We start from the raw sequence: 22,980 nt of genomic DNA on the forward strand, positions 1-22,980 counted from the left end.
TTCCGCCACGTCCCCTCCTTGATCTTGCCGACCACCGTTTTTGTTAACGCTCACGCCTTTTGCATTGCAGCCACAACCTTTGGTGAGGGTTGCTGTCCGCAAGGCAGTAGAGCACAGCGGGGAAGAGCGGGGGGGTTCCCGAGCCAGACGTGCTGGATTTGGGTCCTGGATCCGCCACTTGCAGTGTGGATTTGGACAGATGGTTTGAGCCCTGATTTATTCATCTAGAAAATGGGAGCGATGATATTAGGAGAGCTTCTGGGAGAAGCTGGTAGTGATGGAGGTATTGGTATTACTTTATGGAGGGCTGTGGGTTCTTGACCTCCGCTCTGACCTACCCAGAGTCCTGTGTGTGTTGGCTCGGGAAGGACAGAGCCTCGTTCTCAGGCTGCCTTTCAGCTCTCAGGAACACAGAACCAGCTGAGCCCCGCGTGAGCGATTCCACTTGGGCTTTCTTCAAGGGAGTGGGGCACAGGCCTACTACCGAGAGTAGGCATGGAATTGTCCTCTTAAAGGGAAGGCAGGTTTTTAATAGGCTCCCTGTGATAGGAAAGTCGGGGTTGCTGTTGAGGCCGTAGGGCTGGGAACAACCTTGAACCTGGGGGCTGCTCTTGAGCAGGGCGGGCAAAGTGGCTCAGACTCCTCAGCATTCTGCCTCTGGCTTTGACGGTTTCTCTGCTGCGTTCTGGCTTGAATGCATTCGGAGGACTTGGGCTTTCCCGAAATACTCTGGGAGAAGGGAAGACATCGGTCAGGAGAGGACAGGGAGGGGACAGGCCCCAACTTGGGAGCTGCTCGGGAGACCCAGGTGGACCAAGACGTGGGTCAAGCCCCGCTTCTGCTCTGGGCTCCGCTGGTGACTCGGGAGGGGCCGACTCCCCTCCCTGAGCTTCACCACTGCCTCTTCTGTCTACACCCAGGGAACAAATACCCAAGGAGTGCCTACTCTGTGCCAAACACTCAGTCGGGCCCCTGGGACCCCTTACAGTCTAGTGAGGGAGAATCGTGTACATGCTGGATATCTGTCCTCTTCTCTCCCCCTGCCCTGGCCTAAGGCACCAGAACCATGTAGCAGCCTCCTCCCCGGTCTCCCCTCATCCCCGCCTGCCCCCAACAGTCCATTTTCTACTCAGCAGACAGAGGGGTCCCCCATGCCCTGCATATAACCCTCCAGTGCACACCTATGCCCTCTGCATGAGACCATGGGCCGGCCCTGCCCACCTGGCCCATTTCCCTTCTTACTACTGTCCTGCCCCACAAGGCCCTGGCCACCCTGGCCTGCTTATGCCTGCTCGTGCTCTCACGCACACACCAGGCAGGTGAGGGCCCTACTTCTGGGCTCTCCCCAGACCTGCACAGGGCTGGATCCTGCCTGTCGTTCAGCCCAAGGAGCCCTCCCCCGACCCTGCCAGTCCTTCTTACTGTCCCTCATTTTACCCTGCTTTATTTTCCTCTGGCATCTGTCCCCTCAGGTGTTTTTATTTGTTGTCTGCACTCCTCCTCACGGGGCTAGAAGCTCTATAGCAGCAGGAACTTGTCTGGAATCTTCCCCAGAGCCCCACTCACAGCCGCTAAGCAAGCCTCTCTCAAATGAATGAGTGAATAGATGAATGGATGGAATGGGCAGCTTCCCTAGGACTGGGACTCATCTCTGGGGTCCTTGACCCCCCCCCCCACCTGAGGAGTACAGCCAGGGTGGGCCTCGAGGAGCCCCTGGGATGATCTGCTGCGTGGAATCTTACCCGGTTTGTCGCCTTTGGGTAGAGGCGGTGTCTTCGTCTTCTTCAAGGATTGGCTATAACCGACACAAAGACAAATCTGGGAAGGCGAGGCCTGAGCCCTCTGCTGCAGAGTGGAGGCAGGGAAGTGCTCCGGGGAGACGCAAGAGCCCCCCCTCCTGGAGAGCCCCAAAGTATCTGTCCCTGGCTGGCACCACCCAAGCGGGACCCCGACAGACAACTGTGACTCCATTGCCTGCTGTGGCCCCAAGGAGCCAAGGCCCTTCTGCCCCAGGAGCGGTAAGGGAGGCCCCCGCACCAGCCCACCCCAGCCCTCACTTGGTCCCTGCTTCTCGCAGAGAGGAAGCCTTCCCCCGTGAGTGGAGAAAACAGAATTTCTGCTGCCCTGATAGAGGGCTTCAGCTTTGCACCAAAGCAAACCTTTTTACGCACCCAGTGTAATTTTCTTCCCTAGGGGTCTGGGCGAGGGGTTTTGAGACGTGAAACGGAGGCCACCAGATGGGCGGTGGCTTGCCCCAGGTCATAGTGAAGCCTGCCTTCCTTCTGTGCCTCCCGTGGTCTCTCAAAGTGGAAAAGAGCATCCCGTTCCGGGCCAGAGCAAGAAGCCAGGCCTTCTGGTTAATGAGCACGAACACCTGCCTCCTTCCCCCCTGCCCATGCTGCAGCCACCCCACACGTGTCCCCTGGAGCGAGCACGTTCCTGCCTTCCCTTCCTGACTGCCCCCACGCTCTCATCTGCTCCTGCAAATCCTCCCTACGTCAGTAGTGTTCCCCAAGCTCTATCAGAAAAGCTCCGGAGATTGTCCAAATCACGCATCCCCCGGTTCGTCCCCAACCTGCTGTGTTGGAATCTCTAGGTATTCGCATTTTTAACAAGGTCTCCGGCAAATCTGCGTGCGGCTGGGCTCAGAAGTTAGACCAGCCCAAGGCCGAATCAACTGTTCTCGAGCCTTAGGTCTCTCATCTATAAAATGCAGGCGGTTGTATGGACCACAGACGTGTAAAGTGTCTGTCTGGACATGCCAGGCAGGCACGGTGGGCACCCGCTATTGCTAGTTCCGTTGCTGACGCCCAGGCCCTCCTCACCTGCTTCGTGAGGGCTTCCCTTTCCCAGTCTCCTCCAGCCATTCAAGGCGCTTAACCCCGGCATTAAGGTATCTCTGCTTGCCTGTGTTAGCTTTCCTCCTCTACTTGTCTTCTCAAAGACCGAGAGCATCTGGAGGGGTAGATGCGGCTTCTCCAGCCCTGCCTTGTTTATAGCTGACACAGGTCACCCCTTGGGCATCCCCCACAGCCAGCCGCCAAGGTCCGGTCTGGCAGAGGGGCCTTCATGCAACACCGGCTGGACTGGAGGGTCCCTGAGGAAGGGCCCGGGCCTGCTCCCGCTTCCCCAGCATCGGCTCCGGCAGCCCAGGCGGCGGCCAGCGCCGGGATGCCTTTTCTGGACCACCCTTGGCCTCACCTGGGAGGACAGGAGGCTGAATGCGAGGGAACGGTTCTGGGAACTGCGGGGAGGGGTGCAAAGCTCACCTGCAGGGTGGCTGTTTCCTCTCTTGAGATGGCTCTTGGCCTTCCTGGAGCTGATCCAGAAGTTTTTCTACTGGGATGGAGTCTAGGGGCTGAGGAAGGAGCTGCGCCACCGCTGTCTGCAGGAGCCCCAGGGCCAAATCTTTCTCTGCAAGCACAGCCAGGGGGTGCAGTCCTCAGTGGCTACACCCACCCTGTCCTGTCCCCACAAGGGACGGGCTGGAAGAGGGGCCTCCAGCTCTCCTGCCCAGCCTGGCCCAAGCAGCTTTCTGCCTCCAGCTCCCTCTTCTGTCGTGGCCCCTGTGGGCACGCGGCCCTCCCGCCCCCCCCCCCGGCCCCCCCCTCCCTTTCTGTCACTACTCTTTCATATGTGTACACCTTGTTCTTGGCCCCCTGTGGCCCACCCACCAGCCCACCCACCAGCCCACCGGTCCTGCCTCCTCCCCTGCCTTCTGCCCCTCCCCCGCCCCGCCTCCCCTCTCTCTGCTCGGCCCCTGCTGGGATACACCTTCCGGCCTGTGTGCCAGTGTGCGCGCGCGCACGTCATTCCCGTGTTCGCGAGCATGCGCCTGTGTGCTTATGTGCACGTGTTGCGTCTGTGTGTGCGTGTGCCCCACGGCGGTGGGTGAGGGGGTGTGTCTGCTGAGTACACCTTTGGACCCCGCCCTCCCAGGTGCCATGGCCAGTGGTCAGCGCAGAGGCACCTCCGAGAAGCAGGGTCGGGGCAATCCCACTGAGGACGGAGGAGGAGGGTGCAGGGGCGTGGTGCAGCTGGGAAAGGTTAGTTTGGGGCTCCAGAAAAGGAGAGGGGGCCCAGGCGGAAGGCCCTGGGCGGGAGCCGAATGACACCCAAGTCCTGCAGAAGCAGAGAACAAGGCTCTCCACTTCGAGAAAGACGTGGGCACGGGCTACGTCCTCACCTTTCGGGGGAGCATATAGTAGCCAGAACTGGATAGCGCTCAAGGAGTCTGTCTGCAGGATTTGGCAGAGGAGCTCCAGGATCTGTGGGCAGGAGGACAGGCCTTGGGTCAGGGTGCCCGGATGGCACGTGCCAGCCAGCAGCGCAGGCCCCCCTCCCGCTCCCACAGCCACACGCTTGGCTAAAATGGTCCCCGCGATGGACCCTGCCCCCCCAATGGTCCCCTTCCCTGTGACTTCACACTTTATGGAGTGCTTTCTCTCCCGCCAGTCCTGGAGGGACATTCCTAACCTCCTCACTGGCCAGATGAGGAATCTGAGGCCTTGAAAGGACACCTAGCAGGGACAGTGTGGCAGAACGCAGCCTCTGAATCAGGTACGTGGGCCCCTCATTTGTGAAGCCTGCGTGGGCTGATTTTACCCCAAAGTCCCTCACTGGGGAGGCAAAGGCAGAGCTGGCCAGTCAGCTCCTTGGAGACGCACCGAATCCTTGGTGTGGGGGTTTCAGGGACCACACAGGCCTCCCCACCCTGGAGTTCCCAGGGTCTAGAGATGCCAGCAAAGAGGTGGGGTGATCCCAATGGGCGGGCTGAGGGCCAGGGCTGGCTGATGCCGCAGATCGCCCAGCGTGGGGCTCCGTCCCGCCGAGCAGCGTGCACACTTTGCTGTCAGCTGGTTCCTCAGCCTCTGGCATCTTTGCCACTTCGGGGCCCTCTTTCCCCCGTGTTCTCCAGTCACTGGTCATCGGGGGAAGATCCAGCTCTGTGTCAGATGGGCTAAGGGGGCGGCTGTGCCTATGGTCGGCCGGAGTTGGGGCCTGCGGTGGGAGGTGGAGCCCCTGCAGTCCTGGGAAAGCGGGGTCCCCTTAGTGCTTGGCGGTCAGTCTTCCCATGACCTGAAGGGGCCCCATCAGTCCCCAGCAGGTCTGTCTCATTCTTGGCAGAGTGGGAACTAGGCCAAGGCTCTTCCCAGGCCTATGCCTGCTAGGGTGCCCCCTTATCCCCAGATACCCGCCTGCTGTCGTGACCCCCACCCTGGGTGTGCCCCTGGGCCCTTCTCCGTTCTCCGCATCCAACTTACCTGCCCTGTGCCCCCTCCCCACAGGACCTGAGAACCTAATTCCAGGCAAGATGAGGCCGCCCTATGGTGGAGAAAGTACTGCTCTAGTCCCAGCTATGCTGCTCCCTCTCTGGGGACCTGGGCCACAGAATGTCACCTGGCAGGGCCTTAGCCTCCCTATCCGTGGAACGGGGATCCTGGGCCCTGTCTGCTCTGTCCACTTCACGGGACTGTTGTAAGTCTCCAAAGGGACCGCGTGCTCGGAAGTGCTGATCACGGGGAGGGTGTCGAGATGCTGGCTCAGTGTCTAACCTTTCCTGGAGAATACGTATGCGTTGTCACAGGGGACCCTCAAGTTGCCTCAGCCCAGCGGAATCAGTCACGGACTCATGCCAGGCCTCGATGGGAAACTTGCACGCGGAGGAGGTGGGTTTCTGCTTCATGTGGTACAGACCAAACCCCCCAGAGTGTGCGGGGACCGGGCTGGGACTGGCCTTGCAGCCTGTAGGCTGCAGCACACCAGGGCGTGGGCTGGGGACACGGCCGGCAGGACCCTGCTCTCCACGCGTCTCACTCCCTCCCTGAACTCATCCAGTGCCACGGCTGGAGCAGCCCCTCGAGACATGTTCCTGCTCCCAGCTTGGGTAGATCCTGGCACTAAAGCCCCGATGGGAAAGGCCTTCAAAGAGCGGGGGTGGGGAAGGCTCACACAGAAACCTGGAGGCCGCAGGGGATTGGATCCAGGCTCCTGACTCCCAGGTCTCACAGCCTCGGGTACAAGCGGCCCTGGGAGAGGCCGCACTTGAAAGCAGTTTGTAAGCACCTTGTTGGGATTACTGTGAGCCTGGGAGCAGCAACCACCACGTTCTCAGCCCTCAAGACGAGGCCTCGGTTGGGCCTGTGGCCCCCAGCCTTCCCAGGGCCTCACCAGCAGCTCCTGATCCAGCAGCTTGAAGGTCTGGACTCCTCCATCTTTACCAGAGGGATAAATCCGTGGGTCCTGGCGGGAGTGACGGTGGCCAATGGCTCTGGTGCCAGTGGGGATGAGCCTGCCGGTCTCAGCTGAGTATTTTGCTCCCTGCTCCCGCGGAGGCTCCTCCTTCTGCTGGGAGCAAAGTAGCTAGAGACTCCAGGCAGTGAGAGACAGAGAAAGGCTCAAGGAAGAAGCCAGAGCAGAAGAGGAGGAGGCCCAGTCACACCTCCAGGGCACCATCACCTCCTGGAATCCCAGCATCACAGCGTTGCAGGGACCTGGGAGGATGACCGGGCCAGCCCCACCCTGTTCTGGACCCCTCTCCCCAGCCGGGAGCCCATCAGTTAAAGCCAAAGTTCTTCCTCCTGGAACTTCTTGAATGCTGGAGCCCCTGGTGGTCCTCTGAAGTCCTCATACTTCCTCCTGGGTAGACGCTCCCTGCCCAAACCCCCCAAGCCCATCAGAGATTTGAAAGCAGTATCCTGGGCCAAGGCCCCCGTCGCCTACCTTAATTCCTAGCTCAGCTGCCCCCAGGTCTTTCTCCCAGAGCTTGGCATCCTTTCTTTGCCCTGGGAAAACCCTTCTGAGCCAGGCCTGTGGGTACAAGGCCTGGGACCTCCTACCCCTGCAACCCCAGTTGAGACTGGTAGTATCTTTCTTCCCATTTTAAAGGTAGGAAAAGTGAGACCCAGACAGTTTAGCTGAGTTGCAGTGAGCATTGCAGTGAGTTAGCTGCAAAGCAGGGATGAGAACTCTGCTGCCCAAGACAAGGGCAGGGGGTGCCTGGGTGACTCAGTCGGTTGCTTTCAGCTCAGGTCATGATCTCATGGTTCATGCGACTGCACCCCATGTTGGGCTCTGTGCTGGTGGTATGGAGCCTACTTGGGATTCTCTTCCTCCCTCTCTCTCTGCCCCTTCCCTGCTGTTGTGCTCTCTCTCTCTCAAAATAAATAAATAAACATTAAAAAAAAAAAAAAAAAAAGACAAGGGCAGGACCAGACTCTGTCCCCAAGGGCCAGGCCTGTCCTAAGTCCAATTCCAACTACCTTCAAGCTGCCTCCCAATTGCCTTTACTGGCTTACCAGCAAATAGCACCCGTGAGGCCACCCCATCCTGTTTGAAATCCTTCAGTGGTCCTCCGCTCCTTAGGAGATCTGACACTACACTAAGTTGAGAAACTAGGAACAAACGCCTCTTCTTGCCCACATTCAAAGTCGGCCCCTTCCCACCCTCCCCCCGATGGCTGCCCACTTCAATTCCCTGGACCTCAGCCCCGGTCTCTAAAGATGTCCTGCATTTCCCAGCTTCTGAGCGTTTGAGCCGCCTGCCCCCACGAGGAATGCCTCCCCCGTCGGGTTTTAAACATCCCACCTCTGTTATGAACCCTTCTTGGACTTCTCCACCTAGCCACGATGGACCCTCCCCCTTCCGCTGGTGCCGCACAGCCCCTCCTCCCGGGCCAACAGAGCGCCCCTCGTGAGTGCTGTCTCTGCACCCCATTAGGTGGAATCCACTCGGGAGGGATTCCAAGGGACGGCCCCGTCGCACCCCTTCCCAGACAGCTCCTGTGTTCCGCACCCACCTCTTTGCTCTTCAGCTCATTCTCGGTGAAGACGGCCACCCGAGAAGCCAGGTTCTTCAGTTCCTTCTTCCAGGCCTCTGGGACGAGGGGACAAGACGTTGCCAGCTGATACCCGGGGTCCTCCTCTTTGCCCTCCCTGCGGCACCCGCACTGGGAGGGCTGTGGGGGTTTGGGGAGAGCCTGCTCACCTCCCCAGCCTTCTGCCCTGTGTCCTACAGGGAGAGGGGGAGGCGATGCCCTTGAGGGAAGGAGCGGCAATGCCCCCATTGGTAGGTGAGTGCGGTCGCTACCGGAGGGGGCTGAAGTTCATATCCCAGCCTGTGGCTTCCCCGGGGAGGTGCTGGAGATGCTTGGCTACAGGGGCCGAGATGCCTGCGGTTTAATCTAGCTTGGCCTCTTTTAGGAGCCGGAGGCTGGCACCGAGGTTGGCTCAGTTGCTATGCTGTGCCAGTCACTCAGATACTGGACTGTTCCTGGCAAAGCCTCCCAAGCCTCTCTGTGCTGCAGGGCTGTCCTGGTTCCTCCTCCTTGGGGGCTCTCCCCACCCCCACCCCCGCCGGCGGGCTTTCCCTTGGCCCTTCCAGAAGGGTCAGACTGGGCAGGGCAGGGCAGGGCAGGGGCCTCCGGAAAGCTTTTGCTCCAGCCCCATCTCTGGCTGGATGGCTCTCACTGACTGGTGCCTGAACATACAAGCTGCTCAATATTTCCAATATCATTCCTGCCTGTAGCTGTCAATCACGTGACTATCTGCCCGTCCTCTGTGATAACGCCTCAAACACCTCAAATCTGAGTAGGGGCCACATTTCTGAGGACCTGGGCAGTGGGGAAAAACGCAGATTCTGCTGTCAGAGGAAATGTGGAAAACTCTAGGGTGCCCCACGGAACCCCACTGACCTAAGAGCACTGGTCCTTTCCTTCCCAGGCACCTGCCGAAGTACCCACCATAAGGAAGCCAGGGGTCCCGATTGGACTGCGGGTCTCCGATGGGGACAGGGATGGTGGGCATCGCCATCAGACAGCGGGATAAGAGTGTGGCTTGAGGCAACGGGGCCAGAGAGAACTTGTCTCTGACGACACAGACGGGCTTCCCGGTGAAATCTGTGAAGGGTTAGAGGCTGTGGGAAGGAGGGCCTGGGCCTTATCTCTGATTATCTCTAGAGCAGGGCCACTAACTCTTCCGCTGCTACCTCCTTGGTCTACACCACCATCAGGCAGGCCAAGAGAGTCACTCCTGTCACTTCTTTGTCTTCAACCTTCCAGTGGCTCCCACTGACTCAGTGAGATGGTTTAATGGTAACTGGGGTGACCTCTAAGGCCCACACAATCTGGACCCCCCCCCCACCTCCTTTCTGGTGTATCTCCCTTCTACCCCTCCTTACTCTGTTCCAGCTGTACTGGCTTCCTTGCTGTTCCTCCAGCAGAACCAGGACACCTGCCTCAGGGCCTTTGAACTTGCTGTTCCCAGCTGGGACGTTCTTCCCCCAATATCCACACGGTTCACGCCCTCTCTGCTTTAGTTCTTTGCTCAAATCCCGTGCTATTAATCAGGTCTCCTCCCCTCTAGAGCCTTGGCACTTACCACACTCTGACACTTATCTATTTCCTATCCTTCCCCGTCAGAGTCAGCTCCATGACGGCAGGGACTGTCTTACCCTGCTGTGTCCCCGGGGCCTAAAAAAAGTGCCTGACCCAGAGTTCCCACTGAATAAGATACCTGAGTGGATGAATTGGCCTGCGTTAGAGAACGGAGTACAGTTCCGGGGCCGAACATTCATCCGTTTCTCTGATTTTTAAAATGGCAGAATTGGCAATGAGGGAAATCCTGTAGGGCTACACGGTCTGCCCTTGAGGTCTGCCCCACAAGTCCAGTCTTCCCTTGACCAAGTGCTTGCCAGTGGCCAGGCAGCTCTGTGACCCAAATCTCCATCCTCTCTGGGCCTCAGCCAGGCCCTGACCTCCCCCAGGCCTACCTTGGATGTGGGTCACGTGTTGTGGGTGGGGGTGGTGCCGGGAGAAGAAGGAGTGGTGGCTGAGGCGGCCAAAGCGGTAGGCCCCGGGGCTTTGGGCCTTGGGGGTCCTCAGCGCCGCTTGGATCAGCTGGAAATCCACGATCCCTGGGATCATCAGTTCTTTCCGTGGTCTGCCGTTCCCGTGGCTCCTTGGGCTGTGCCCTAACTTCTTTTCAGGCTTCAGATGAGCCCTTGGACTGAAGGAGAAGGTCAAGGAGAAGCTAATGGAGCCTCCTGGCTGCAGTGCCCACCCAAGCTCAGAGCTCAGTGCTTATATGGAGTCTAGTCCCGAGACACGCTGAAGTCGCTTTCCAGGATTTCACTTCCACCCCCATGGCACCCAAAGCCAGGCCCCTCCCTCCCCGGGGTCCTTTCCCAACTGGCGCAATCCAGTCCCAGGGAGCCTTCTGTCTTCCTAAGGTGCTTCCACAGGGAGCTAGGATCTACTTGAGAAAACTCAGATGAATCTCCCAAGATCTCCGTTTTCTCCCGGAAACCATCTCTAAAGCCGGAAAAAGGACATAGACCCACCTACTCATCCAAATACGTGGGTTGGAGCAAAGGTGCATCGTATACACCTCCAGGGGCAGGGGGCAGACAAAGAGCCTCTCCCCAAGCCAACTACTGACAGCCCAGGAGAAGCCAGCTATAGGCAACACCCCCCCACCCCCCACCCCACCCCCACCCCGTCCCTGTACCCTCCACGCAGACTTGGCCCAGACTCAGCGTCCAAGGGCCAAAGCTGGAACAACAAGGCCAGACCACGTCAGCAAGTCCTTTGCGGTGGGGGCCGCTCCCAGGAGATGCCGAGCTGACGGGGCAGCTATCAGAGTTGCAACGCTTCGGGGAAGCGTCAAGCTCTTGCTTGGCTTCGCTGGAGACAAGCTTCTCAGGTTGTCTGTCCTCCACCCTGCACCCCTTCCCTCTCCTGACGATGCTGGGCCCTGCCTCCGGAGGAGGAGCTCAAGGTCAGTCCAGCAAGGATCCAAAGGGGGGTTGCTCTCCACCTGGGGCCTGGTGAGACCACCTGCCTTCTCGCTGTCTGCATTCCCTTCTCCCGGTGGCCCTGGCTGAAGGGAGTCCCTCTGGAGAAGAGACGGACTCTGGATATGCTAAGCAAGACGCTCTGCCCCGGGACCCTCTGAGGATTTCGCTGACCAGGCCCCTGAGTTTTCGGTGCCGTCCTCCATCGGCCTCTAAGGGATCTGGGACTTAAAGAAATAAAGCAAACCTTCTCTGAAAGGTGCAGTTACTTGGTCTCTCCTACCCCAACTGACAGAGGGAGTCACCCCTTAAAAACCCCAGGAATTCTTGCACTCGGTGCCTCTACCCCCTGCCACTGTGTCCTTTCCCTCCCCAGGGAGGGACCCAGTCTGTGACCTGTGCTAACTCAGGCCTGAGAACCCACGGGGGGCCTGGCGGATGGCAGCAGAGGGTGAGGGAAGGACTGCGTCTCTTGGCCCCTAGGTCAGGTGAGTTCCCCAGGCCACGCCTGCCCCCCCTGCCCCACCCCCCCACCCCTTTGGTCAGCAGGGCAGGCGCTTGGGGTCCTACCTCATCAGTGGATGTTCAGCCAACGGGGTCTTCGCCTCTGTAGCCATCATAGACTTTCTAATGGATAAAGGCCGGCGCACTTAACCCTAGCGTTGAAGTTGGATAACAGGAACTCTCACAGACTGGCGGTTCCTGGAGTTGTAAACCGGCACAGACACTTGGGGGAGAGGAATGGACAGCATCTTATAAAACCGAATACTTGCGTATGCCGTACCGCTCAGCAATTCCCTTCCCAGACATTCAGCCAAGAGAAGGGCAACCGGGGCCATCTGTGAGACTGTTCAGACTAACATTGTTCAAATTGGCAAACACCAAACATCCCATGGCGGAAGAATGGAGCTGTGCTCTGTGTGGTCAGCTGAACATCACCTTGCAGTGAAAACGAACCACAGCCACACGGAATGACATGGGTGAATCTCACAAATACAATTGCAAAGTCAAGGCAAGCAATCCCAGAAAACCTTACGGCCTGAGATCCTTTTTAAAAACAAAGTATAAAGGCAAGCAAAAGTCTCACAAATGTGATCAGATGAGGGGAAAAAGGCAAGAAAATGCTGACTGCGGTGATTCAGCTAGTGGCTGTTTCCGAGGGAAGTTGGGGGTTGGGGTGTTGAAATGGGGAGGGAGTACATAAGGTGTGTTAATGATGATATTCTCGTTCTTGGTTTGAGAGGCGCACTTGCTGGTGCCCATTATAATATGAAATAAACTAAATCAGTGGAGTGGATGAAGGATGATAGTTGTTGAGGAATTGTGATCAGTCTAAATCTATAGATCCGAATATAGCTATACAGCTATGCATATACACTTACATTTACATTTACATAGATGTATCTATTTATCTGTCCCCAAAGTGCAGGGATTGCGGGTGCTAGGAAGGGAGCTGGGACAGGAAGTCAGTGCATTCTGAAAATTAACTCTCGGTCACAAGATCTGCAAGGGACCCCAGAAATCCCCAGGGCCAAACGCTTATCAGGCTAGGGTGGAACTCGGGGTGGGGGGGGCAGCACTGCCTGAGACTGGGGAAGGAGAGACTTGAGGTCCCAGAGCAAGGACCCAAACATCCTGACTTGACGCCTTTAAGGAGAAAAACAGTTGGCAGAACTTCCTTGGAGGGAAGCTGTGGATGTTCTCGATGACAGGGGCTGCGATCTAGAGCACTTACATGCTGCAGGCTTGAGAACAGGCCATTTGGAAGCCCTAAACCCATCTGCCTACAGGAGAAAGTACTTGTTAGAACGGAGACTTTCGAACGCTCTTGACTGCGCTCATAGTAAGAAACTCATTGTTACATTGTGACCTGATTCACATGTGCGTGTGCACATGCTTTTGTGTATGTGAAACTGAAGCAGGAACATCCCGAAGCAACACTTATCCTTGCTACATCCGATGCACAGTGATATTTTCATCGCACTTTTTGTTTTTTATTTTGTAAATGTTAGCTGTGACCCATTAAATTGATTTTATAAGCCACTGATGGGTCACAACCCACAGCTGCTGTGGAAAGGTCACCAGGGACTCGAGCAGGCCAGGCCTGCTTTTCCAGAGCGGGATGGGACGGGCCCCACTGTGTCTGCCTCTGCCCTCGCTTCCCTCTCTGCCTGGGGCCCCAACCAGCTGAGTCCAAGGGGTCTGAATGCTCACACCAAGCCTGAGACCGAACATCCCTTTCCTGTCTCAGCTCCCCCTGGGCCCCTGTCTGGCTCTGGTGTCCACTTCCTCCCCTGGAGAGATCCGTGGACTCACCGAGGTAAGTGCCTGCTACAGCATGTGGGTGAGAAGTCCCTGGTGCCTGAGCAGAAAGGAGCAAGAGGGCACATCAACAGGGAAGCTTGGCTGATTCTGCGGGCAAGCCTGTCGGGCTTTGTGACTACGTGAGCCAGTGGTTGCTAGGTTACCCCTTCCCCACAACTCCAGAACCAAGCTCCCCAGCGCCCCTCTCCTCACCACCCCGGCTCCTCTTACCCCTCCAAGTTCCCTTTCCCCCTGGCACTGTGTTTTCAGTGGGGGCCCAGGGAGACGATGAGAGTCTGGGGTTGCTTTCAGCCAGCAAGCAGCAGGCAGGGAGAGAGAAGCTGGCAGAGAAGGCTGATGGAGCTGGGGCCCTGCTCTGTCAGCCCGACCGGGTCTGATGCCACCATAGCGGGCTCTGCCTCCACACGTGCCGGGCTGTTTCTGGGGATTGATTGGCAACCAGCTGTCTCTTAGCCAGAGGGAAGGAGGCTGCCCAAGTGACCCAGAGCATCCCTCCAGCCCCGCTCTAGGCAGGATAGCTGGGTGGAAAGACTGGTCTTCAGTTGGGTTGGGGTTTTGACTGATTCTGTCAGATGTCCCACCTTAGGTGAGTCTCCTGTGCTGCCGGGAACACAGAACGGTGGTGAGAAGGCTCGGTTCGAATACCTGTTGTGCTCTTTCTCAGCTGTGTGGCCTCAGACAGATTACCTGATGTCTCTGAGCCGCGATTTCCCATATCTCTGAAATGGAGATGCTACTTCCACTCACTCTCATGGGATTGTCGGGAAGACTGAGTGACTCAATGCATACTGAAGTGTTTCCGACAGTGTTAGGCACTAAGTAAGAGCTCCTACCTCCTTGCCTATAAGGCGGGGTGGCCTCCCCTGTTCCCGCGATTAGGGAAGCAATGCATCGAGGCTTATGCCTGCCTGGCACACAAGAGGTGCTCTAAAATGGTAGAAATAATCATTATGTCTTGATGGAGATAGGAATTTTTTTTGAGGGAGACAAAAAACACGCGTGTGTGAGTGGGGCAGGGCAGAGAGAGGGGGTCAGAGGATCTGAAGCGGGCTCCGCACAGACAGCAGAGAGCCTGATACGGGGCCCGAACTCACGAACTGTGAGATCGTGACCTGAGCCAGAGGCAGATGCTTAACTGACTGAGCCACCCGGGCGCCCCTAGGGATAGTATGTAGGTGGGATGGGTCCTTAGACTGAGGACTACCTTGGGTAATTCACTTGATTGCTCTGAGGCTCAACTTGGATGTCCGTAAAATGAGACGAGGCTATCCCTCAGTCCCTACGGGTGTGAGGAGATCAGACACCGTGGCAGGGGCAAACAGGTAAACTAAGGGAAAGTACCTGACGCTGAGTCTTCTTCTTCCAAGGAAAAAAAGGAAGGAGGAAAGCTAGAGACAGACCCGACTCTTTCAAAAGTTCTGCCGCTCCCAGCTGAGGGTGCTGACCACTGGTGGGGTAGTCCCTGATCTGTTCCTTGCCCCCAGTACTTCTCCATCCATACAGGTCACGATGGTCTCCTTATAAGTATGGCTTTTCCGGGGCCTGTCTCTGCAGGAATGAGGGGACCCCTTTGAAACCATTCTGCAAGCCCCCTCTTCCACCCTCCTGGGAATCCTGGCTACTATTGCGATAAACAATACTGTGTTTGAAAAAAAAGACAAAGCTTTCTTCCCTCCTGCCCAGCCCCTCCCTGCTGCTTCCAGCTCACTTGGGGGATCTAAAGCCCCCCTTCCCCTTCCACCCCTTCCATTGTATTCTTCAGGACCAAACACCAGGCCTGCAGGCAGATTGCAGCTGCCTGGCGTGGAGAGAATACCTCAGGGAATACACTGTTCGGTAAGGTTGTTACCAAACTTGCTTCTAGTCGGCTTCTTTTTAGAGCATCCAACACAGGAAGGTCTGTCTGCCTGGAAATGCTTTGAAGTTTAGCCCTCCTGCCTGGATGCCTCAGTTATAAGAGGAGCAATATAAACTTTTATAGAGAGCACTTGCTATGTGCCAGGCCCTGTGCTCAATCCTTTCAGATGGGTTATCTCAGTTAGCCCCGTAGATGAGGACATTAATGATCAGAGAAGTCCTTAGTGACAGGTGCTACAAACGTTTATACAATTTCTAAAATTGCCACTTTGTTCTTTATAGCTTCTATTTCTTTGCTGCAGCTTTCTATCCCCACCCCCCTTTATTGTAAATGCGTTTCTAAGTGCTCACTGAAACAATATTTTTTATCATGGCTGCTATAAAATCTTCATCGGATCATTCTAACATCTCTGTCATTGTGGTGTTGGCTTCCATTGTGTTTTGTGAGGAATTTCTCCAGAAATTTTCAAGTTTGGAGCATAGGCCGTACCTTTGCATTGTCTCCAGGAGGTATGGTGAGGCCTGCGTTTTCATTCCTGATATTGGACTGGATTTGTTCATTCTCTCTTTCTTTCTCTTTTGTTTTTCCTTGATTCATCCGGCCAAGGGTTATTATTTTTGTGAGGTTTTTTTTCCTTAAAAAGCTCCATTTTTTAGGGAGTTTCTTTGGGCCTTGTGTTCCTTTCTTTGGGCCTTGTGTTCCTTTCATAATTTCTTGATAGGGATACTTACGTCATTGACCTTCGGTTTCCTTCTTTCCAAATCCATGCTACATTTAAGGCCACAATAGCTGCATCCCACACATTTTTCAAGTTTGCAGGAGATGAATGCTGCCTTAGTTCGGCTTCAATTTGCATTTTCTCTAGTCAGATGGAGTATCTTTTCCTATGCCTAAATGCTATTTGGATACTTTTTTTGTGTGATTTCTGTTCATATCTTTTATCCACTTCTTCTGTTTGTTAGTCCTCATATGAATATATGCATTTATATATTAGAAGTTATCCCTTTGTAACATAAGTAAGAAAACATTTTTTTCTGGTTCATTATTTTTCTTTTGACGTTGCCTAGGCCTTGAACTCAGTTTTGGATCCCCGTCCTGCTGAGGGCTTACTCACTGACTTCTGGAGTTCAAACAGGAGAGCTCATTTTGACCCTTTCTGCCTTGTTGGGCTTTCATTTATCGCCACGTAAGGTCCACAGAACAGAGGCCACAAACACAGGCTCCAGAGACCCTTGGGCGCAGGCGCATCTCCTGGCTATGTGATCTCAGATAAGTTTTGACAACCTCTAGACCCCAGGTTCCTCTTCTGTAATGTAAACATAATAATTCTGCCCCTTATGGGGCCGTTCAATCCCTAAATAAGATAACGCACCTATAATCACTCAGCACAGCGCCTGGCCCATAGTGAAGACTTGGGGCATGGTATTTTTTTTAGATTATTGTTTACCCAAATCATGTGAACATTTCATGAATAGCTGCTGTGTTACCCTAGTGCTGTCCCCCATCAGTGCGGGAGAAAGTCCTGGGGTCACGTGCCTCTTGGCTCACCTGCTGTGTCTTTTCTCTTTCGTATGTGGAGCTCTGGATTGTGGCCAGTACCACTGGGTGCTTTGATGGCTGCCCTGAAAACGGAGAGTCGGCCAGGCTCTTGGGGTACACCCGCCATGGCATTGCCTGTGCCTCTGTTGTCTCCAAGTCTGTGTGACTAGCCTTCTGGTGGTCTTTTAGAGAAGAGGGGAGGAGAGAAGGGGTGTTAACTAAAGACCACACATGGTTCCCCTGGGATGATCAAAGTTACCTGGTTACCTGTCAGCTGAGCAGGACTCACAGCTCTGGAGCTGACAGGTATAGACTGGCCTAAGCCAGCGCTCAGGAAGGTCACCCAACTGGAAGAGCAGGCATCACAGAAGAGAAAAGAAGCCTGAGCCCTCTAGAGACATCTAAGGTCATGGAACCACACAAGCTTCCTATATTCATCCTTTTGCAAGCTAAGTGTCTCTCTGACTCCCACCCCAAGTTGTCCCGTCACACTCCCTTTTGACACCCAATAACTCATTCAATTACGTCTATTTCTTCGCCGCCGGGTCGGAGGCCAAATCTGCCTTGTTCATCGGCTCGCATAGGCCGCCACTCTGCACGATGGTTACATGGGTGTGTTTGTTCTGTGTGAATTCACTGGGTTCCTGGTGCAATCCCTGGTGCCCAGTAAATACTAGTTGAATAAATGAATGGATGAATCATGGAGCATAAGGTAGTTATTTAGGCCATTCACCCACTACATGCCCGAATCCTTGCCTCAAGATTCCTACCAAATGTGTGCCAGAATTTGTCAATAAAACAGCTCTGGTGACAGAAAGCTCTCTACTGCTCGACGCTCCCTGTTTATTTTGTGTAGTCCTGTTGGGCGGCAAAGCTCTTCTTAATACTGAGCTGAAGTATATTTCCATGAGGCTTCCAGTTGGCATTCTTGTTCTTCCCTTAGGGTCTCATAAAGCAAACGTAGGTCTTCCTTGTGATCACAACCCTCCAGACAAATGAAGCTAGTGGACACATCTACCTCTTGTCCAGGCTAATTATAAAATCATTGACTAGATACCTATTGAGTACTTACAGCATGGAATGGACTAGAGCGTACAAAGATGTCTTCAAGAGGTTATAGGTCTTGGGGGCACCTGGGAGGCTCAGTCGATTAAGCGTCCGTCTCTCGATTTCAGCTCAGGTCGTGATCTCACGGTTCATGAGTTCGAGCCCCGCATCTGGCCCCGCACTGACAGCACAGAGCCTGCTTGAGATTCTCTCTCACCCCCTCTCTCTGCCCTCCCCCTGCTCATGCTCATGCATGTGCCACTTGTGCACGCTCTCTCTCTGTCTCTCTCTCAAAACAAATAAACTTTAAAAAAAAATGGAGGGGGCGCCTGGGTGGCGTAGTTGGTTAAGCGTCCGACTTCAGCCAGGTCACGATCTTGCGGTCCGTGAGTTCGAGCCCCGCGTCAGGCTCTGGGCTGATGGCTCGGAGCCTGGAGCCTGTTTCCGATTCTGTGTCTCCCTCTCTCTCTGCCCCTCCCCCGTTCATGCTTTGTCTCTCTCTGTCCCAAAAATAAATAAAAAACGTTGAAAAAAAAAATTAAAAAAAAAAAAATGGAGTCTACAGGTCTTGTGGGGAGTCAGGGAAGTGGAGATAGAATGTGGTAAGTGCTGGGGACAGTGGAGACACAGGGAAGGAGAGCCCAAGCTCACCTAGGGGTCTTGGGGAAGGCTCCACGGAGGGATGGGTTATAGACAGTAGAGCAGGGAGGAGAGATGTTCCGAGAAGAGGAGAGCGTGTGCAAAAGTCTGGGGATACGAGAGCCGGAGGCATGTCGCAGGAACTCTAAGTAGTTCCACACCGCTGATGAGACCAGAAGGCCCAGATTGGGCCAAACAGTTCAGTTTCCACCTGTTGTCCCAGAAACCTTCATGTGTCCTCGGCCTCAAAAGTGTCCCGGGTTGGATGATAAGCTATGTGGGCACTCGATGTCTGGGAAATAAAGTCTCAGTGTGGGGTAGAAGTGAGGGAGATGACGGTGAAGAGAGGCAGAGACTGATCATAAGAGGCCTTGTGGGCCAAGTTCAAGAAAAGCATTCCGTTGACTGAACTTTGTATGGTGTCTTCCCTTTGAAGTCATCTTCTCCAGAGGTAAGCTAACTTGCAGATCAGTGCATCTATCGACAGATGATTATTGCGATGGGCTGCCATTTATGGAAGACTTACTGGGCAGGTGCTTTCCACACAGCCTGGGCTACGGCCCCGGCAGCCTTGGCGGACCCTTGTTCGCGCCTATACTGTAATTGATTCTCTGCCGGGAGACCTTGGTTTAGACTTGTTTTTTATGGTTGTAAGGTTGTGTCCTGAGACAACACTGGGAAATCCCCTCAGGGCTTTCCGTTCCCAGCTAGAAACTTTGTAAGGCTTCCCTGGAGGGGGCGAACTCCGGTGGAGAGTAGGCTTATTAGCGATAAACAACTCGCTTCAAAGGACTGGAATGATTTGTGTACTGGAGAGACTTGTAAGAATATTCGAATGAAATGAGCTTAATTGGGTCTACCATGATGCAATAACCAGGTAGCCTTGACTTACATGTTTGAAGGGCAGCCAATGGACATAGTTTAAATTTTTGCAATTCTTGAGATACACGAGGAGTAGACAGTCAGAGTGGGCATCTGAACTATGTCCGAGCGAGCCGTTTCCTTTGTAGCGCCTCCTGCGACATTCGGAAGTGGCAGGTGTTGCTGTATGCCCCCAAGGCTAAATGTAGCAGTCGTCTCAAGGATTAGCTTCAGGCTGCTTTTGCCCACCAGCCAGCAGTGGACCCGAGGGCTACTGGGGGCTCCCCGTCTCCGACCATTGTTCTGACACTTGGCTCAGAGGGGACATGAGGTTCCTAGGAATGGATAGGTCACCCCGCCCTTCCCATGCGCCTGTGTCAACCCACCGAAGTTTGAGTTGAGTTTGGGAATCTCAGTGTATTAATTTGCTAGGGCTGCTGCACCACGGGACCAGAAACTGGGTGGCTTGAATGACAGACCCTGTCTCGTAGTTCTGGAGACTTAGAGATCTGAGATCAAGCTGTCAGCAGCACTGGTTCCTTCTGAGTGCTGGGAGGAAGAATCTGGCCCATGCCTCTCCCCTCGGCTAGTGGTTTGCTGGCAATCTTTGGTGTTCTTTGGGTCGGAAAAGCATCATCTCGACCTCTGTCTCCATCTTCTTCGTGGCATTCTCCCTATGTGCGTGTCTGTGTCCAAATCTCCCCCTTTCGAAAGACCTCTGTCACACTGGCTTAGGGGCCCACCCTACTCCAGTATGATCTCATCAGTCCAAGCACCCATCTTCTCTAGAAGAGAAGGTCATCTTCTCCAGGTACAATCTAACCTCACAGATAGATCAGTACATCTACTGATAGATGATTATTGCGATGGGCTGCCATTTATGGAAGACTTACCAGGTAAGTGCTTTCCACATAGCCTGGGCTATGGCCCCAGCAACCCTTGACCTTCCCTGGAACCGATCAGCTCTACTCCTTGCCTAGATGAACGCAGAAGCCTTGGAACTAGTCTGTCCGTTTGTACCTGCAGCTAACCATTCTCCAAAGAGTGCAGAGGGACTGATTTAAGTCCCAAATGTGATACAACCAGCCCCCTGATTAAAATGACTTCAATGTCTGCTTGCTGATATTTGGATAAAGATAAAAGTGCTTCATCCTATGGGGCCCTGTGGCCTCAGACAGGAGGCTGAACATTTGCCCCCAGCCTCAGTTGCTTTCTTTTTTTTTTTTTTTTTTAATTTTTTTTAACGTTTATTTTTGAGACAGAGAGAGACAGAGCATGAACAGGGCAGGAGCAGAGAGAGAGGGAGACACAGAATCCGAAACAGGCTCCAGGCTCTGAGCTGTCAGCACAGAGCCCGACGCGGGGCTCGAACTCACGCACCGTGAGATCGTGGCCTGAGCCGAAGTTGGACGCTTAACCGACCAAGCCACCCAGGCGCCCCCTCAGTTGCTTTCATTTAAAAAACAATCGAGGGGCGCCTGGGTGGCTCGGGGTCGGTTGAGCGGCTGACTTCGGCTCAGGTCGTGGACTCGCGGTCTGTGGGTTCAAGCCCCGCGTCAGGCTCTGTGCTGACAGCTCAGAGCCTGGAGCCTGCTTCGGATTCTGTGTCTCCCTCTGTCTCTGCCTCTCCTCTGCTCATGCTCTGTCTCTCTCTGTCTCAGAAATAAATTAACATTACATGCTGGAATTTTTTTTTAGAATTGCATTAAATTTGTAGGTTAATATGGATATAATTACCATATTTTGAACTTGGAATATTACCACCGATAAATATTGTATATCTGCCCATAAAAAAAAAGAAAGAAACATTAAATAAATAATTAATTAATTAAATAAAAATAAAAAACAATCGAATTGGCAATGCCCTGTTCCTTAGTAGAGGTGCTGAGTATGGCTGTTGACTCCCTGAAGATTCATGAAGCTTGACTTTGATTTGTGGACTTATGTGTCCATGGGGTATATTTCAATTAAAAGACAAAACTTCAAGACGTTTGGATAAGTTGCCCAACGTTCTGAGAGTTCCTTGGTCACATTCCCCTTTATAAAGGGCTTTTAGATCTCTTGACAACCACCATACAACTACAGATTCTGTCTCCCTCCCTCTCTCTCTCTCTCTCTCTCTCTCTCTCTCTCTCAGGGGGAGGAAAGCAGGAATTAACAAACCGGGGTGATTCAGCAAGTTACATCATGGTCACAAGATGAATTATGGAAATTGCAACAAGAAAAAACGACATGGTCCTTCAGCGTTTTTGAGCCCCTTTTGTCCGGAATTCATGCTGTTTCCTGTTGCTAACGGAGAATAAAGAGTGATCTGTATGTTGCATCTGTCTCCCCAGTGCCCAGAGGGGTCAGGAGTGTGCTTGGGTGTCAGCACCGCGCGTCCTTTCTGCTCTAGGGAGGGCGGCTTCTCCGGAGCAACGGTCTTCCCGGCAGAACTTGGGCGAGCAGCAGGTTGTGGCCAGCTCCTCCGTGTCTGCCCCAAGGGACAGGGACTTCGAAATCGCTTGGGCACCTGCGAAAACAGGAAGAGCTCTCCACACAAGGCTGAAGGCGTCACTGGTAGTCTCTGAATGTGGCTTCTTTGGGGCAGTGACCGGCCCTGTAACTGGGCTCTGTCTCTCTGGGTGCTAAAGGCACTACAGGAGTCCTAGCAAAAGAGAAGAAAGTAACTGCTGACTCTAGCAGGCTCCCAGGACATCACGATTTTAACATTGAGAGATTTTACCAAAAAACTCTGGATTTATAACTTACCTTGAAAAATGGAAACGTTGGGCCTATTCTCCCATTCTGCTTACAACCGCGGCGCCCATGACACCCTGCCTCATGCCCCACAGTTTCGGTTTCCCACACTCAGCTTTTATTTTATTTATTTATTTTCTTTGCTCCGTCCTGGGCACTTTCTACCGAACTGTTGTAGTTTACTTATTACATTTATTTGTCTGACTCCTTCCACTAGACTCTAAGTCATACTAGGAAAGAGATCTTTGTTTCGTTCAGTGAAACATCCCCTGCCCAGGATACTGTCACCTAGTATTTGAGTGAATGAATGAGTGAATGAATGAGCCAGAGGCAGTCACTTCACCTGCTTGGGTCCCTGAAGGTGCGGCTGTGCACTTGCCCTACACAACTGTCCCTACTGACCTGCACCCCGGGCCTCTCCCTCTCCTCCCTCTTCCTCTTGTCTCTCTGGCCACACCGGCCTTTTTGTCCCTGCCACTGGGCCTTGGCACATACAGTGTCCTCGGCCAGAACACTCTGTCTCTTCCTCTCTGTCTGGTTAACTCCCGTTCATCCTGTGCACTCAGCTCAAGCTCTCCTTGATCCCTCAGCCAGGTCAACCCCCCTGGGCATGGAGAATGACTGCCCTTAGTTTTTTAAAAGCGTGCTAGAGAGGGGCGCTTGGGTGGCTCAGTCGGTAGGCATCCGACTTCGGCTCAGGTCATGATTTCTTGGTTTGTGAGTTTGAGCCCCATGTAGGTCTTTGTGCCGACAGCTTGGAACCTGGAGCCTGCTTTGGATTCTCTGTCTCCCTCCCTCTCTGCTCCGCCCCTGCTTGTGCTCTCTCTTTCTCTCTCTCTCAAATATAAAGTTTTTTTTTTTTTTTTAAACCTACTAGAGAAAATTACTTTAACTCTGTTTCTAACCCCCAAGGTTTTTATTTGCTGGTGGGGATGGACGTTCTCCCCTCCTCCGCTGACCCTGAGCTCAGTGTAAATCCAGAGCTCCTCTGAGTGAGTCAGCCTGGGAGCTGGTTCTGTGGGGCCAGGAAAGGAGTAACCACGGGCCAACGCTCGTAATTACCCCCTTAGTCCTCTGTTTACGCCGGACTTGTATTACCTGGACCTCTTCATTGCACCCTATCTGTGTCAACACTGCTGGGAGAGGGGGAGGGGGCCTGGCCTCCTTGGGCATTCTGGCCA

The 22,980-nt window shown here is 54.2% G+C and overlaps 2 protein-coding genes and 1 long non-coding RNA gene across 13 annotated transcripts in view; 2 read left to right on the forward strand and 1 right to left on the reverse strand.

Moving 5' to 3' along the window:
• Positions 1-509: 509 nt before the first annotated feature.
• On the reverse strand, positions 510-13,194 carry TBATA (thymus, brain and testes associated). 11 transcript variants are annotated; one of them, XM_042908837.1, is made up of 13 exons: positions 13,108-13,194; positions 12,527-12,575; positions 11,362-11,518; positions 10,839-11,018; positions 9,769-10,004; positions 8,741-8,896; positions 7,987-8,010; positions 7,799-7,875; positions 6,172-6,345; positions 4,187-4,268; positions 3,270-3,414; positions 1,743-1,795; positions 510-729 (listed from the first exon to the last, which is right to left on the reverse strand). In XM_042908837.1, the coding sequence occupies exons 3-13, from the start codon at positions 11,409-11,411 to the stop codon at positions 644-646; spliced, it is 1,263 nt and encodes a 420-aa protein (XP_042764771.1). In that variant the 5' UTR covers positions 11,412-11,518; positions 12,527-12,575; positions 13,108-13,194; the 3' UTR covers positions 510-643. The 11 variants fall into 11 exon arrangements, with proteins under 11 accessions (XP_042764771.1, XP_042764770.1, XP_042764768.1 ...); XM_042908836.1 differs by having other exon boundaries at positions 6,172-6,348; XM_042908834.1 differs by having other exon boundaries at positions 6,172-6,363.
• Positions 12,710-22,980, forward strand: part of SGPL1 (sphingosine-1-phosphate lyase 1) — a 75,510-nt gene continuing 65,239 nt past the window's right edge. Inside the window, exon 1 of the mRNA XM_042908833.1 lies at positions 12,710-13,111. Within this exon, the coding sequence (XP_042764767.1) occupies positions 12,838-13,111 (274 nt within the window). The 5' untranslated portion in view covers positions 12,710-12,837. The remainder of the gene's footprint in view (positions 13,112-22,980) is intronic.
• On the forward strand, positions 13,307-21,381 carry LOC122202460. Its single transcript, XR_006194677.1, has 2 exons — positions 13,307-13,702; positions 21,198-21,381. It is a non-coding gene; the product is annotated as an uncharacterized LOC122202460 (long non-coding RNA).

Source organism: Panthera leo, chromosome D2 (assembly GCF_018350215.1).
Source record: "Panthera leo isolate Ple1 chromosome D2, P.leo_Ple1_pat1.1, whole genome shotgun sequence".
NCBI lineage: Eukaryota > Metazoa > Chordata > Mammalia > Carnivora > Felidae > Panthera > Panthera leo.

Excerpts from the sequence above, each read along its gene's own strand:
- TBATA (XM_042908834.1), bottom strand. The coding sequence starts at position 11,411 with ATGATGGCTACAGAGGCGAAGACCCCGTTGGCTGAACATCCACTGATG. Across the intron at positions 7,876-7,986 it reads CAGGGCAGAAGGCTGGGGAG|AGGCCTGGAAGAAGGAACTG; the intron begins GTGAGCAGGCTC and ends CCCTCGTCCCAG. Across the intron at positions 730-1,742 it reads ACCCAAAGGCGACAAACCGG|AGTATTTCGGGAAAGCCCAA; the intron begins GTAAGATTCCAC and ends CCCTTCTCCCAG.